This window comes from Chrysoperla carnea, chromosome 3 (assembly GCF_905475395.1).
Source record: "Chrysoperla carnea chromosome 3, inChrCarn1.1, whole genome shotgun sequence".
Classification (NCBI taxonomy): Eukaryota; Metazoa; Arthropoda; class Insecta; order Neuroptera; family Chrysopidae; genus Chrysoperla; species Chrysoperla carnea.
Genome location: NC_058339.1, coordinates 24578418 through 24595650, shown reverse-complemented (window position 1 = coordinate 24595650; position 17233 = coordinate 24578418). Strand labels below are relative to the sequence as shown.

The window sequence follows — 17233 nt, the reverse complement described above, 5'->3', positions numbered from 1 at the left end:
TTATATTAAATATGACTGAATACAAATGAAATTCTTTTTCAGAAATTGCAATTAATATTTACAAAAAATATCTGAACATTTAAGAAATAACTACTTTCTGTCTAATAATTTGGATGATTAATTTCGTCCACAAATACATCATCACTGCTATTAATTAACAGGTGGCACGCCTCGATGACGTCATCTCATATAGTTGAACATTTTTTTGAATACAAAATATAAAAGTTGTTTACGTGATGAAGTTTAAATTATAAGTGATAAAATCATTTGAAAAAAGTATTTTAGTTGTGAAAATTTAAAGTTTATGTAAGTTTTATACTACAAAAAATTGATTTGTGAAACTTATTCATGTACTCATTTTAAGCTAAATTTAAAAAAAAATCAATTAAACATAGATTTCGATACCACACCCAACCTAATTATAAACGTTAAAATTTTAGGTTCTTTAAATTTTACTGAAATGTCGTCTGGTGGACAATCAATATTGGATGAACGTGGTGAATATTTAAAAAATCCTTTTTTTGAGGGTCATCTTTTTGGTGAATTTTCACCATTTTATATTACAATAACAATTTGTACATTCTTTGCTTTATTTTTATTTGTATTGAATTTCGTGTTTGGATGTTGTTCAATCCATAAATATTATTGGCAAGACAGACATACGGGTTAGTATTATTAAATATTTATGAATAGGTAGTATAAAAAATGTATGTATCTATCACAGGCATAGGGCTGCCCTTCCAAAAATTTATTTATACTCTATTTTCAGTTACTTTGCCCCAAACAATCCAATTGACCATTCAGTTTTTATGAATTATTTTAAATAGCATTTTTGCTGTTCTAAATTATTCACTAAGCGTTGTTGGTGAACATAATAATTCACTTTTAACGATAAAATCAGAATACTACCTTCGTTCATCCATAAATTCTTTCAATTACAAAGTTGATTAGTTAATGTAGATAATTATTTTATTAATTATAATGTATAAACATCTCGGATAGTATAGTTGATTATGTTTTCTTCCAAACTCCGTAAAAGGTAACATTTAGTTTATGGCAGCCCTATGTCCAAATCAGTTAAAACGATTCTATTTATGAAGGATTTCCAGAAAACAATCTTCAAATTATTAGTTAAATTCTCTGGTAATAACATGGATGAATAACACAAATATCTTTTTGTTTTAGGTAATCGCTGGCTAGTTTCTTTGTGGACAACAACAGCATTTAAACAACCACCATTAGATTTATCAGACGTTGAAGCAGCATTCCAACCGGATATACAATCAGCGTACAACTTTTCAAATCCTCCCGAATACTTAGAACTTCAAAAACGCGACGATAAACGTGAAAGTGAAATTTAAGCACAAAAATGTTTCACATATATTGGCCTGCATGTGCTGCCTTAACAATGTGTGTTTTGTTTGTAATTTTCGGTATTTTACGTTATGGCCCAAAATTATGTAAGACAAGACATACAACATTACCAACATATCATAACGAAGGGCGTTCGGCTGCGTATGAACAGCAAATTTCATACAATTAAAGTACACAGATCGATATGTTGTTTAGTCGATTGTTCTCTCTGATTATGACGGACATATAATCAACAGGAATAGTGAATTCACCAGAATTATTAGCGACGAACAATGAGTGACAGATTTTCTAATGAACTGTATGAAATAATGATTAAACCATATCATCAAGGACCTGTATGTATGATTACATATAGTTCATTAGACAGTTCTGTCACTAATCGCTCGTCGCCCCAATGAGAATTCACTATAACTATACTTAGAGCAAAAACCTTCTTACTCGGAAGACAGTCTACTAACCAAACCAATGATATTCTTCTGTTACTCTTCCAGACCTGATCTGAATTATTTTGCAAATGAATCTCTCACGTAACAGAGATTAGTTCTTTTATACTAGTATTTTTTTAGAAACAATATACTCTCATTTTTACTTTATTTACATACTTTTTATACAAATTATATGATAGTTTATTAAGTACAAAAAATATGTTAAGAATCGCCTTACGAAACAACGGTGTTTTAGCACATACGAGTTGAATTTTAAAATTCATATTATTACTAAATACAGTAATATGTCAAGAAAAAAAATACAAATTCCACACAAAGATTAAATGTGAAATTTGAAAACATACACTCCAAATTTTTATCTTTAAAATTCGGCTATCTTTCCTTTAATAAATGCTTTAATCACTAAAAATAATGTATCAGTAAGAAACAGAATGCGGGTTATGGTCACACCGGTGCAAAACTGATAATATCCCTCTTTAGCGTCAGAGATTAAACATACATACAGGTTAATTTCCAATGACAGTGTGTTATTATAACGCTAACTAATCTCTCATGACTACAAATATACAAATTCGTATAAAATGGGAATTTCGTTTTACTATACCACTACGATACCTTTAACTGCTCTCTTGAAGCCATAAGCTAATTTTCGGTATCTTAGCTCATTGTCAGTTTGATATTTTTTCGGTTAAAACCATAATTTTCTTGACAAAAAAAACTCTTAAATCATTTGAAATGATTATTACTGTATTATGTAATAAAACTCACAAGTTTTCCACTGAAATTTAAAATAATATATTTATATTTAATTTTCTTTAAAAAAAAATAAATCCATTTAAAAAATGGAATATTATTTATATTACTGCCATTCCCAGTTGGTAGAGAATTCCTGGGTAACGCCTTAATTGATTTTCTTAAAAAAAAATTCCGTCCATTTTTTTTGAAAAGAATTTATCTTCTAAATATATTTTATAAAGACTATAGTAAAATGAAAAATAAAAATTCAAAATATTATTTTTTTTTTTGTAAAATTATGTAACTTAACATTATATTCACTTTTTTACAAATTATAATAAAATTTCCAAAAAAATACAAAATTAAAGTGTCTTGTAATTTCATTTAAATAATAAAAAAAAAATTAATATAAAAATAAAGAATGGGAAATTCAAAGAGGTTAATTGTTTTGGATGTAGAATACAAAAATTATAATAACATTAATTATTTTTTATACGAATATACTCTGATCTTTATTTTTGTATAAACGATATCTTGAGATGACAATCAAATTGAATATATATATATCACAAAACACGGATTCTACACAACACAGTAGCAATCGTACGATTAAAATTGCTTCTATTACTTTTATTTTTTACATAATTCCCCATTTTAATTGTAGTTGATAGTAATGTTGTTGCAGCGTGCAATATCGGAATATTGGCGTTGTCGCCTAACTCTATATTCTACGTTAAAGCTTCAGATGATGTTCCACCATTTGCTGTTGCCACTATTTCATCAAAGGATTGCTCCAGACAATGTTTTAATTCAGCATAACTTACAACCAAAATGCTTTGCTCATCTCGGGACATAAGGCAAACCTATTTACATGAAAATAATAAAATTAAGCCACGAAAAATTAATAAATCAATCACTTTCTCCAAGCATTTAACAATTTGTTTTTAACTTTAGGCATAGATTATCGATAATAAGGAGGGAATGTTCTTACACAATAAATGTCAGATAGTTATAAATATTTATAATTACTGAATATTCCCACATACAAGTAAGCAAATGCGAAAATAACTATTGGTATTTAGCAAGCGATCTGGTGAAAGAAAGATAAACAACAAACCTTTTCTGGGACACCAGCATCAAGTTTATTGAGGCACTGAACAACATGAGACATATCCAGCCACGGTCGACCATCTTCTGTAACCTGGTGAAATACATAGTCTCTGAACAGTTTTAACATATATCGATCTCCAGTTTCTGCCCATGTTCCATCTAAATTAAGTCTAAATAGTACAAAAAGAGAATTTCCGTCATTTTAACACTTCTATAATATAAAAATATTATTTTAACTGTCAAAACACACTGAGGTTATTTGATAACATTGATCGATCGCAATTGTCCGATACAATGGCGATAAAATCGTCTATTGTTATCAGCAAACTACAATCATTACAATAACTTTTCTACACAGTATTTTAAAAAGGCATACAAATGAATGGAATTTTGCAAAGCCCTCACAAATTGCAAAAGTACATAATTGTAAATTGAAAAATATCGGTTTTTAACTGGTATTATTGATTCGCAAGAAAACTAAAAAGCCGATTGCAATTTAGTTGATGTAATTTTATAGATCTGTTCTATTCTTGAAAGTATTTTCGATGTATAGAAGAACTTATGACCATTTTTTTTAAATCACAATTAGCTTAAAAATTAAAATTATGGTTATTCAGTGTAAAATTAACAGTTAAAAATATTTTAATTATATTAAAAAAATATCGATCATACTCTGGCCGCTCGTTTATTGTTCCTAATTTTACTAATAATCGAAATAGTCGTCCGTTTTCCATTTCCTTTGATATTTCATTCTCCATCAAGTCTGTACGTAATTGCAATGCATCTAATTGTGTATAAAACCTTGCACCAATCATTGGCATTAAATCAGTTACTGTTCTTCGCTGTTGGGTCGACAGCAAATACCTTAAATAAATTATAAATTTCAGAAATATTGAATTTTTAGAATTAACTTGTAAAAAATAGATCGATCAATGGGCACGTTCAACAGATAATAAGGCAGTTTGCTAGGTATTCGCTTTTATGCGATTACTAACAGGCGTAAAATAATGGTTGCTTTCAGCGAATGTAAGCGTTCAGTAGTGTCCAATAGATCCACTTAACAAAATGGTAATCCGCTCAGAGCAAGTGCTAAGTATCATTTTATTATTTTCTGCCAGGACACAAACAACAACCGAACGCTCAGGGAATAACATACCCTATATAGCGCGTTTGTTGATAACAACAACCAGATTTAGTGGGAAAATAGCGGACTATATAAGCGCTGTCCAATTTAAACTGAAAAAAGTTAGTAGTTTAAGCATAATTAACACTCGCGAGAATTTCAAGAGAATATCGCTTCGAAAAATAAATTATTACTTATAAATACTTACATAATCAAATTTCGCAAATCAGAGGTATATATTCTTGAAACTAATTCCAAAGATGATGAAATATTTTCACGTTGAATCGCCATTAAAGATTTACAAGCTAAGGCAAGCACCAATTTACCAAGTGCATTCAAATCTTCTTGTTGATAATGTGGTATTAATGCAAGAGGATTTGCTGCATTTGAATCAAATGTTAAGACATCTGTTATTGCTAAACAACTCAATCGTAATCTCGATCGACCGGTCAATATTATTTTCGTTGGATCTAATGTTCTACATGCTAGACCCGCAGCATGTATCACTCGTAGCGCAGAAGTTAATTGTATCACATAATTCCATATTATAGGTTCCGGAAGTTTATTATTTTGTTGGTGACGGAGTATTGTATTTTTTGCGTGACTGTATGGACGTGGAGCATTTGTATCAGATGAAAATGGATCTGAATAACCATTTAAATTTTCTGTTGCTAAAAAATGCTTAGATAGTAATGTTTCTGAGCCCGGATGATAATCGTAAACAAAAACCATGGCTAAAAAATATGTTAAAAGTCATTTAAATTATTGTCAAATTAAAGAAAAAACATTTTGAGGATTATTTTTAAATAATAATTACACTAAAATTGTTGAGAAAGAATTTTTAGGAGGTTTAATAGATCAAAGGTAAAATTCTTCTAAAATTTAAATTCGATCTTTTTTCGAGAAAGTTTATGGGACTAAATGCTTCTGTTTTCAAGGACTATTTACGTAACTCGTAATTGAAAAACTCGATCGTGAAACTAAAAAATGTCACTCTTTAAAGTCTTGGATTTACAAGAAAATAAGATATTTAAATTTGAAAAAATTAAAAACAGGCTGAAAGTTTAAGAATATTTAGTGCAAATGAATGAGTGTGGGTACTCTCTCAGTTACATTTTTACACCAGTTTACAGAATTTTGATTTGATATCAAATAAGTTACAAATAACTAGAAATTAATTAAATTTATGAAGGCTGGAAGACTAGGTTAAAAAAACTATTGAAAATTTAACTTTTAAATTTAAATTATTTAAACACAACCGAAAAGCTTTCCATAAGAAATAATTCATTTTTAATAACTTATTTTAAAGTTTTATTTAAGTTTCATTTTGCATTCTTGCAAATTTTCTTAACTTCAAGCTTGAAGTTTTTGTAAAGCATACGAAAAACAGGTAATAAATGAACAGCATGTTATCTAAAGGTGTGAAAATTATGGAACCAATATGTAATAGCTATTCGATTATTGAACTTGATTTACTTTAATTAACGTTTACAATCTTTATTGACAATATTTAGATCATATATTGCATAGAATATTCTTGACCAAACATTCCTCGAAAAATTTTTGAATGCAATTGTTATGTCAAGAAGACGATATGGAAAAAAAACCTAGAGCTTACACATTTTAACTTTGTAACTAAACAGAACGACAATGGACCGTTTAATGGGAGTTGAGCTTTAAGATGGTGATTTTTACAACCTTCACCTCTCATCGTTTCCAAGAAATTTGGTAAACGAAGGGATAAATATCACATGTTATATATATTGAATATTAACGTTCATGTTATACAGGATGGACCATTTTAATTTATTATGGCTATTAATTCGTTTTGCAGTTAACGTATTAAATAACTAAAGCAAAAGTTGCAGAGTTTGATGGAAAATATCATGGTCTGACATCAAATTAGATCCTAGGACTCCGGATAGATTTAATAGTCAATTTATATTCTAAAAGGAAAGGGATAGAATAACATTGTAAATAAGAAAGTTGATCTTCATTAAGAAATTAACATTTATTTATTTATTGCATTTAATCGAAAGAATTACACGCTAGCTTCAGATAAATGCTATATCCCAAAGTTGTCAAGGGCAATAGGGGACATTTATCTGTGTCCTTGAAATTGACCTGAAATTCTACTTTCAAAGTCATTGGACCTTTGTTGTCCTTCATAACTTTTGTCTAAAAAATTTTTCTTAAGCTAACGAATTTTCTTTCGATTCAATGCAATAATGACATGTTCTTTAAGTCACATTTCTTGTTACCAGCCATAATAGATTAAAATGATCCACCCTGTATATCGAATGATTATTTGAATATTAATGTTCCTGATATATAATTACATACACTATCTGATTATATCTTTACTGCTAAAATTCTTCATTAAATATGTTAAATAAATAATAGAAAAATATTCCTTACAATTATCTCCAAATGCTTTCGTAGTAAACACTTCTCTCAGTTGCACTACATTGGAATGATAAAGTCTCTTCCACATGTCAACAAACACCATACATTTTGTATTTTGTAATCGAAAACCATGTATTCGCCGTAAACAGTATCGTACACCTGTTTTAATATTTGTTGCTTTGTACGTTGATGTAGGATATCCCAAAAGTTGTGCTTTGTGCATTGGACCGGAAGGAATTGATTCCAAAGGGCATAAATCATGATAATTATCGACTTCATTCGGCAAATCTAAATTCATAATTTAATGTTTTTATTTAAAACTATATTTTATTCGATCATTGGACAAAATAAATTTGTCAATTTAAATTTAAACTTCCGAATTCCAATTTGAAAATTTAATTATTCACACAACAACTACTAATATCGTATTAAATATATTTTTTTTAATTAATTAAATTATTTTCAAAATTAAGTGCATGTCAAAGCAAAACTGTCAAGTTTAGAAATGAAAAATTAAGTGACCGTAAATGAAATTATGTAATTTTGATTCGCGAGATATTACAATGTGGCATAAATTAAAAATTAAAAAAGCATTTTAATTATTCAGCCACAAATTATAATCTCAAAACTTACCCATTTGAGTTTATCATTCAATTTTTAGGATAATAAAATTTTTAAATGCACAACGGAAAACGGTGGATACAAAAAAAAAAATGTTTAGAAAATATAACGAGCACTAAATTCTTAAAAAATATAAAAAGTGATAATAACGGTAACCTGGAAATTGTTCAGGGTCTGATTGGGTTAATGTTAATGCATTTTTATTGAGTATTTCGTTTCGTATGTCCTCGGACACAAAGAATGGTGAGGATGTATTTTTTGATTTAAGAGTGCTCAGATGACTGGGTGTTCCTGGATATACTTGATAAGTAGTAGTTCCTGCAATTCCTGTCGTTCCTGCAGTCATGTTGCCGGTCGTGCTCAATGATAAATTATCACCACTTGATGTCGAATAAAAGTACGTTGTGCCGCCGACGTTTTCCTAAAGGAAGTAAAATGTGTAACGTTTGTAATAATTTTAGATGTTCGCCATTTTTTAAATGGAAAAAATTTGACGTATAACAACTAATTTTGAAAAAAATTAATCAGATAATTGCTAGTAATTTGAAATACATACAAGCATTTAGACAACTGTCTAGTTTGCAAGCAGTAATATTTAGAAACAAAAACGAAACAATTGAGAAAATAATAGAAATGTCAAAAATAATATGAAATTTCAACCTGATAAGTTGTTGTTGCTGAATTATTCTTTTCGAACGTAGGTGAACTGTTATTAAGTGCATTGGGCGGAGGCGATGATTGTGGTGTAAGACGAGGTGAGCATGTAACACTTTGTGGACTTTCTACACAATTACGTGTATAACCACCTGGACCAACAACAGATCCACCTAATGCAGAAAATGTATTAAAAACATTGGGCGATGAAGAAATATTCGAATTTCGATTTGAAGGTACAAATTCTGGAGATGCAGGTACTCCTTTTTTGACAGCTATCGGTGATCCCAAACTAATTTTTTGAAAATTTTGATTTAAATTGTTAACAACACCAACTGGAGTGCTTGTACTTTGCCGATTTTGCTGAAACAAAAAACATTCAAGTTTTTATATCTGACAAGACTTTTGAATTTATTAACTATAATTCTGGGCCTCAATTTGTGAAATTTTAATTTCACTTTATACAGGTAACTTGTGACTGGTTATACATAGAAAATTTTCAATTCAATTAAGCGGGGGTAATATTTATAGATCTGTTTTTCTTGGACGTCATCTGACAGAAGAACTTGGAATTTTATAATGTTGTAAGATATAATATTTTTGGGAAACTCGATAATATTATTTCAAAAATTGGTTTAAACATATTGAGGTCATGAACCAGATTTGAAGCACGAAGGTCAACAATTTTTTTGTTGTTGTTTTTTTGTTTCATAATTTTTTGCTAAATAGCTTTGATTGAACTTAGAAGCTTTAAATATTAAAAACTGCAAAAATTATAGCATTTTTAATGTCGCTGTAAGCTTCAATAAATATTTTAAGAAAGCTTAATTGTATTTTACACATTGGCCAATAAAAAGCACATAAAATCCCAACAAGTGATATTGGAAAACATTCCAACAAAAGATATATGAAGTCATTTCAACAAGTGATGTCAGAAGTTTCTAGATTTGTTTTCTGTTTTGTTCTTCTTAATAAATTGATCGAACTAGGTAAAAACAAAGTTTCTTAAAGAAAAATACAAAACAAAAACTTAATAAACTAAGATAACAAGTTGTAAATTGTAAACAACATGAAACAAACAACTTAATTGAACTAAATCAATCGTGTTTTTATGTTTTGAAAAATTTTTGGGGTTAAAAAACAAAAAATTATTCAGATGTATTATACACTGAATCATACCATGTAAGTAGCTAATTTGGATTCTTGAGGAACCCCATTTGAAGGTGAATATGGTAGAAACATTGGATCCATGATTACTGGTTGCTTTAATACTTTCTGTAAATGAAATAATACATTTGAAAAAGACTTATTGCAAGAAATAATATATTACGAGAAAAGACTGTTTACATAAGCACAAAAGCACAGCGTTTTTCGAAATGTAGAGTAGAAAAGTCTATGAAGCTACTAAACTTGAAACTACTGTTAAAACTAAACCGTTACATTTAATAAATTAGGTATTTGTTTAACCCCTCACCGTTAAAAAAAAGTACTTAACACTTAGACTAAAAATAAAAAAATGGATAAAACTATAAATACATTTCGATATTTTCTGTATTCCATGCAAAGATTATTGCTAAGATAAATGAAAAACATACGTCGCATATAATCGACTGTGTTAAATAGAGTACATAGAAGAAATAGTCTAAAATTGATGCATATTTGTGATGTTAATATGCGCTTAATACATGCATCCATGCCTGTTGAATGGAATGTATTGAAAATATTTTAATAAAAGTTTATATTATTTTATACACCATATGAAAAATATTTCTATGAAAATTGATATTTATTGCAAAACACCATTGCATGCGATCTCCCAATTATAAAATACCAGTTGCAGGAATCAATTTAGTTGTTGATATGTATTTTCCGTAACTGTAACATTCTGTATGCACGAAATTTTTGACATTAATTGTCAACTTGAACACCTAAATGTATTTCCAAAACAAAAGCTTTGCGTGAATTATGACTGCTGTTGATCTGTATGTATGCGTAGACTTAACAGCTGGTTGATTAATCAACATACAAACAGCTACGAATAAAGAAACAGTCTACATACACTAATACCAACTTATGTACAACCATCTTTAAAGAAAACAATTACAATTGACTGAGTTAACTGTTGAAATACCATGTATAGACAGTTTTGATGACGTTATCGTTTGTTTTTGACGTCACGTTAATAAAGAAAGATTTCCACTCTTAAATAGCCACACACACACACATAACTGATTTTCCCATATTAATACATACTACAAAATTTTCACCTAATTAGCGCCCTCGTGGGTAAACAGTGATGTTTACAATAAAAAGTTTCAAACAAAAGTTGTTTATTTTTTTATAAGGAACATTTTTTATATTTAAACATTTGTTCTATCTCTAACGGTTTACAAGATGGGTCCTACGTACCCAAGACCCAATTGACCTATGTTGCTCATTTACGAACAAGACCTCACTTTTTACGTCTCAAACACACTATAAAAATTTCATCTTGATATCTCTTTTCGTTTTTGAGTAATCGTGATGACAGACGGACAGGCGACAGACAGGCAGACATATGGAAATGGACTAATTAGGTGATTCTATGAAAACCTAAACCTAAATTTTTTCGTGGTATCAATATTTTTAAGCGTTAACATGGAGGTTAGAGAGAAGGAGAACGATCGCAACGCGCTAAAGCGTTAGTGCGTCTGTGCCTGAAAATTTGTAGAATTTATAGTTCATTTTTTAGCCACCAGCCACACTGTCGTCAATAAGTAGTATCTGCGAAGTTAGCTGTTTATGAGTACAAGTAGATGAAGTTAGTACCATTCAAATTTATAAAGTAGTATAGATAAATTTATAAAGTTGAATAGATAATTTATAATTTATAATAATAATTTCATTTTTTGTTTTTTTTTCCTTTGAATGATATTATTTACACGTATATTAAACGTTGATAGATCATTTGAAATTAGCACACAACAGCCCGCTTTTAATGAGACAACTTAGCGATCCTAGCGCCTCTCTTATTTTGTCCATGTTTTAGGGACAATATTTTCTATAGCGATCGTTCTCCTTCTTTATAGCCTCCATGAGGGTTACAAACTTGGGACTAAACTTACTATACTATGTACATTTCATATACATGGTATACAAAATATTAAAAAAATAAAATTTATTTCAAACACAAGCAAAGCAAATACCTTGACATTATTCTTGATTATTATATTAAAAAAAAAAAAATTATTTTATTTATAATCACAACTTTTCATTTTACCTATTTGAAAATATTTTTTTTTCACAACAGACAAATATTATTTCGCGTAAACAATTTTTATTTGTATAAACATTTTATTTACTTAGAATAATAATATTGTAAGAACATATTTATATAGTATTTGCAAAAACGTAATAAACAACCATTTTCTTATTTACAAAATTTTCTTTTTAATTGCAAATAACTTAATTATGACCTTGAACAGTTAAAGATAACTGATAAACTCAATATTTCTTTAATTTCATTTTAAAATAGGTACAATAAATTAAAACCAATCGTATAAAATATTTTAATTATTATTTATTTTATCTTTAAAAAACTTAATTACATCTGGGTTTTGTAATAAGAGTACTTTTTTTGCATTTAATATTTCTGTTAAAATAGAATGGTCAAACATTGTTTTTTCATCTGAAATATTATTTACAGGTGGTTCAAATTGACTGTTGTTAAATGAAACAGTAGTTGTTGCGGGGGGAGTGACTTCATTATTGTCATAATTATTTATTTTATTTGAAGTTTCTGTAGTTGTCATCGACGTACCACTTATGTTTTCTTCATTAATTTTTTTATTTTTTTTCTTTAATTTTTTATTACATTTTAATTTATCGACTGAACTCAAATCTTCAGAGTCTTGTAATCTTTTTTTCACATGATTATTTAAACGTTCTTTTACTGCTTGGTTTGTTATCACATGATTTTTTTCAGTATTCATATGATCTTGCATAATTTGAAAAATAGAAACTCAGCATTCTGTGTTCGTCATCCGAGGGAAGCCATTTCAGCTTAAAGTATTACCAACTTAAATATTTTGAAAGTTTTTATTCACAAAGAACAAATGAATAAAAAAAATGAAAAATCGAAAGAACGAATAAAAAAAAGAAAGTTTATCAATAGCAACTAAAAACCATTTTCCTTAGTCCCTTTTCAATGAATCGTTGCAAGAAAAAATAGTTGGTGTATTTTTTCTTAAACATCTTTTTGAGGTTCTATTGGTTGTTGTTGTGCGCATACTCATAAACATTTTATTCTGACATTTACACCATTTTCAAAAAACAAGCATTAGTAATTTGTGCTATAGAATTTTTCTATTTAATCTTATAAATTTTATCCAAAGATCATTGTTTGATTTAATTATTTTGTAAAAACTTGTATTAAACCATAGGTTAGACATTTTTACAACATTGACAAAGTTCTTATTATATTACTCATGCTTTCAATTTTTTTAGGTTAAGATGATTATTCCAATTCGTTGTTTCACTTGTGGAAAAGTTATTGGAAATAAATGGGAAGCATATTTAGGTTTATTACAAGCAGAATACACAGAAGGTGATGCTCTTGATGCTTTAGGATTGAAGAGATATTGTTGCCGTAGAATGTTATTAGGACATGTTGATTTAATCGAAAAACTTTTGAATTATGCACCACTTGAAAAGTAATGTAGTATTATTATTTAGTTATAGTTTGTAATTATTTGTCTTTTAGTTTAATAATAAAATGTTTATATTTTTAAAATATTTCAAGTTTTTTTTGAATTGTATCGACATATTTTTGTCTATGAATATGCTAAGCACACGGAAACGGGGAAATTAAAATTTATGAGGCAAATCTAGTAAGTTGAGCTACATTTCAGATTCGAAAATCACAACGTAAGTTGTGATAGCTGTTGAAATCATTACCATTAATAGCAGAAGGTCCATTTTATTTACCCAACATTAGATAATCATAAGGAATATCTTTTTCAAAAGAATTGTAGCTGGAAAAGCTTTCTTAATTTTATACAACTTTGTTTTAATGTCCGATACGGATCATTTTATTTAAAAAAACTTCTAATACGTTAGCAGTTGGAATTTCTAAATGGATTTCTTTATTTTGACCTCCCCTTCAGCGAACAACCCTTGTTTTATACTATGGCACAAATAAAAACTTACGAGTACGTGTTTTAATGGTATTTTTAGAAAAATTTAGCAAAACTTGCTCAAGAATAGGCTTTTAATTTTGTATTTAACAATATATTTTTGCGGGCAAGATCTTTTCTATCTAAAAAATGCATTTAGAAGCTTCGAGTATCCAATATTCTAAATTTTTCTAACGAACCTATTTTTGTTCTGCATAATTTCACTATTTTCGAAAGTGGCATTGAGAGATTATTGCATAAATAAGTTTTGATCATACAAATTTACACTTATCTTTGTTTTTTTTTTCGGAATGCGGAAGATCCGTTGCACAGATTAAAATTTGTAATTTATATAATAAACTTGTGATGAATTTGCGAAGAGGTAAATACGTAAGGCGGTAAGGGAAAGAGAATTATCTAATATCAGATATATCTACAAAGGTATTCGAATAAGGGAATAAAACTCGTATTTTTTATAAAATAAAACTTTTATATATTTTAAATATATACAAAATAACAATATATTTATTTATTTATTTATAATTTTATTACTGATATGGTGATTATTATTTCAAATGATTGCCAAAGAAGAATATGCGTACTAGTTAATTATGCGCCAATTAACTTTTTCACTGTGTACCCAGGTACGGAGTAAAAGAATAATAATACGATGGTTATTATTATTAATACTATAAATATTTTTAATATTTTCCATTTGTAATTGTGCCAAATTATGTATCGTATTGATTTTAATGGATTTAAGAACCACATAAAAGATGCATCCGGTCGACTGAAACAGAATTATATAAATGAAATTTTAATTAAAAAATTATATAAAACATTAAATTGAATGATTAAAACTTTGACTCGAAGTCTAAAAGAGTAAGGGACCATCCATTAATTACGCCAACCCATAAAAAACAAGTTTTTATGATCCTTATGTAAATTAGCCTTTTTCCTGGGAAGATTAAAAATAAATCCTCTAGATGGCAGGATATATTGTCGCCCTAGTGTCGCCATCTAGCGGTTCTTTTTTTTAATCTTCAGAGGAAAAAGTCCTGGAATTATTAATTATTGTATGTCCGGATTTAATGATAATATGATAATGTTTATAATTTGTCTTATGTAGTTAGTTAAAAAATTTTATTAGTATCATTTAAAAAATACAATGCTTTAATTAGCCTTTTTCCTGGGAAGGTTAAAAAAGATCCGCTAGATGGCAACACTAGCGGGGGGGGAGGGGGTGGTACAAATATATCCTGCCATTTAGAGGATCTTTTTTTAATCTTCCAAGGAAAAAGGCTAATTATGACTTGATCTTGATTTTATTAAATTTTTTGATTAAGAATTTATGATTTATAAAATATGTGACGTCACACCAAGGGGAGGGGCTTCAAAAATGTGACTACCTTTAACATGGGGGGAGGCGGGGCTGTTTTAAAAAAACGTAAAATTGGTCGATATAAAATCCATATAACATACTTTGGTTTATCAAGTGGATCCGGTTCATTTCTTCCAAAACCTGCTGGATTTTTTTCAGCATCTTCTTTTGTTAATAAATGTATTTCAGCTTCCACTTTTCCCGTTAATTCAATATCTTCATTTTCTTTTTTCACATAAAAAGGCCACCATCCTTTAACACGTTTTTGTTTAAATATATTTACCATGGGTACAGATCCATCGGTCTTAAGCATGTTTAAAGTGCATAATTTAGATGATTTAGCACCTCGAGGAAATCGGTTTAAATCTAAAGTTATTGCTCCTAAAATTGATATAATTTTTATTCTAGCTAGAATATTTTGTCTTGAATTTTTGTTATACCTAGAAAATCGTCAGCGGAAAAATGGTCTGCATCCCATACTTGTAATTCTAATCTAGCTGGTATCTTACATTCTGTTTCATCCCACGAAAATAGTGACTCTTTTTTTGAAATTACTATTTTTTCTTCTGCCACCATGTAATCAAATGGAAAAACAAATCTCCAATTAAAATTACCCTCTCCAGTTAATGATCTATAGTGAATGTCTGTGCATTGGCAATCTTGTGGTCCCTTTAACCACCTAAAATGTTTTATGTTGCTTATTATTTAAAATTAGAAATATTAAATTTTACTGGAAAAAAGTTTTTACTTAAACTGAAACAATGGCCATGATTTTGGGTTCATTTTCATTATTTATTGATTTTCTAAAACTCTTACCCCTTAACGTAAATATCAGACATTTTTTCACCCGTAAAGAATGCATCATCTTCTAAAATAACATCATCTGTATTCCAAATAATAATTCTTAATTCATAAGATTTTGGTTTTCGCGGCGATATATCAATTGGTGGACCCGGTAATGGCATATCCATTGGAAACATATCTACCCACATTTCTAATTTTCCTTGTTCGATGCCTGGTTTTTCTGGATTATATAATGCTCTGGTTTCTACATGTTCAGGTACTAAATGACAACCAATTCGTGGAAATTCATGCCATTTTTTTAGAATATATAGTGCCATATGTTCTTCTAAGGCTTTTGTATTCAGTGTTAAATCTAATTCATCCATTTGAATGGGAAATTGATGTTTGCCAATTTTAACTTGATTGCACATGTATATTGGTGGATCGATTTTACCTTCTTTACACAATTTTGCTAATATTTGGGTTGGTTTCATTGGATCTCTCCATTGATTGTAACCTCCTCTATAAAAATTATAAATTACATGTTACCAAAAAAGTTCGAAATAAAAAAAAATGTTACTTACACTTCGTATTTGGTACCAAATCCACACGTTGCTCGATGACGACTATAAAAACGATTTTCTAAATCAATTCTAGTTTCACCAATCATATCATCCGATCCCACTAAATCCCAATCTAAGATTTGTACTGTTAACATAGAGTCCTGTGGAAATGTAGCTTCTATTTCAAAGCATTTTCCAAATATTGGATTTAATTGTTTTGATATGTAATGTTCTTTATCACTAATTCGTTTGGAACCTAATTGAAGAACTACGTATGGATCAGCTTTTCCATTTAAATCCATTGGATGAAGATCATTAGCTTTAACTATGTACACTCGAACTAAGACGTGAATCGGATCGTTTGATGGAATTCCTTGGAAGAAACCATATTGTGGATCAAAGCCCATTATTGTATGATCTTCTACATCCTTTGCTAGTGGCCAGCGATAGACCTTTATAGCCCCCTATAATCATTATTACAATATTAAGTACAAGCATTCTGTAAAAAATATTTCAAACCTGGACCAAGTTGTTAAATAAAATTTACAAACAAAAACATACATATTTTGGTACTAAAAAATTTGGAAAATACTTCCAAGTTTGACGTTAGATAGCAATTCAAGAAAATTGCTTGCGTTCAGAAAATATAATCGATGATTAGACGTGTTTTAAGAGTGGACATCATTTTCTATACGATTTTTTAACTCCCGAACTAAAAAAAGGGATGTCAATATAAGTTTGAGCGCTATGTATGTGTGTGTGTGTGTCTCTGCCTGTCTTTGGCATCGTAGCGCCTAAACGGATGAACCGATTTTGATTTTTTTGGTTTTATTTGAAAGGTAATTTAATGGAGAGTGTTTAATGTTAATGGAGATATGTTTCAA

At 28.9% G+C, this 17233-nt stretch overlaps 4 protein-coding genes across 7 annotated transcripts in view; 2 read left to right on the top strand and 2 right to left on the bottom strand.

The window, feature by feature from the left end:
• Positions 1 to 259: 259 nt before the first annotated feature.
• Positions 260 to 1544, top strand: LOC123294883. The gene is made up of 3 exons (XM_044876068.1): positions 260 to 306; positions 441 to 665; positions 1186 to 1544. Exons 2-3 carry the CDS (start codon positions 461 to 463, stop codon positions 1359 to 1361), a joined length of 381 nt encoding a protein of 126 aa, XP_044732003.1. The 5' UTR covers positions 260 to 306; positions 441 to 460; the 3' UTR covers positions 1362 to 1544.
• Positions 1545 to 3074: 1530 nt separating this feature from the next.
• On the bottom strand, positions 3075 to 11747 carry LOC123294829 (PAN2-PAN3 deadenylation complex subunit PAN3). 4 transcript variants are annotated; one of them, XM_044875999.1, is made up of 9 exons: positions 11729 to 11747; positions 9649 to 9744; positions 8476 to 8832; positions 7972 to 8236; positions 7207 to 7482; positions 4997 to 5522; positions 4338 to 4529; positions 3673 to 3835; positions 3075 to 3418 (listed from the first exon to the last, which is right to left on the bottom strand). In XM_044875999.1, the coding sequence occupies exons 2-9, from the start codon at positions 9718 to 9720 to the stop codon at positions 3284 to 3286; spliced, it is 1986 nt and encodes a 661-aa protein (XP_044731934.1). In that variant the 5' UTR covers positions 9721 to 9744; positions 11729 to 11747; the 3' UTR covers positions 3075 to 3283. The 4 variants fall into 4 exon arrangements, with proteins under 4 accessions (XP_044731934.1, XP_044731931.1, XP_044731932.1 ...); XM_044875996.1 differs by lacking the exon at positions 11729 to 11747 and adding an exon at positions 10346 to 10475; XM_044875997.1 differs by lacking the exon at positions 11729 to 11747 and adding an exon at positions 10301 to 10469.
• A 1016-nt stretch (positions 11748 to 12763) lies between these two features.
• LOC123295554 (DNA-directed RNA polymerases I, II, and III subunit RPABC5) lies at positions 12764 to 13200 on the top strand. The gene is made up of 2 exons (XM_044876943.1): positions 12764 to 12890; positions 12955 to 13200. The coding sequence occupies exon 2, from the start codon at positions 12961 to 12963 to the stop codon at positions 13162 to 13164; it is 204 nt and encodes a 67-aa protein (XP_044732878.1). The 5' UTR covers positions 12764 to 12890; positions 12955 to 12960; the 3' UTR covers positions 13165 to 13200.
• A 1011-nt stretch (positions 13201 to 14211) lies between these two features.
• Positions 14212 to 17233, bottom strand: part of LOC123295173 (otoferlin) — a 36806-nt gene continuing 33784 nt past the window's right edge. Inside the window, exons 15-19 of the mRNA XM_044876415.1 lie at positions 16371 to 16813; positions 15820 to 16308; positions 15444 to 15682; positions 15105 to 15384; positions 14212 to 14412 (exon numbers count right to left, since the gene is read on the bottom strand). Coding sequence (XP_044732350.1) covers positions 14232 to 14412; positions 15105 to 15384; positions 15444 to 15682; positions 15820 to 16308; positions 16371 to 16813 — 1632 coding nt within the window. The 3' untranslated portion in view covers positions 14212 to 14231. The remainder of the gene's footprint in view (positions 14413 to 15104; positions 15385 to 15443; positions 15683 to 15819; positions 16309 to 16370; positions 16814 to 17233) is intronic.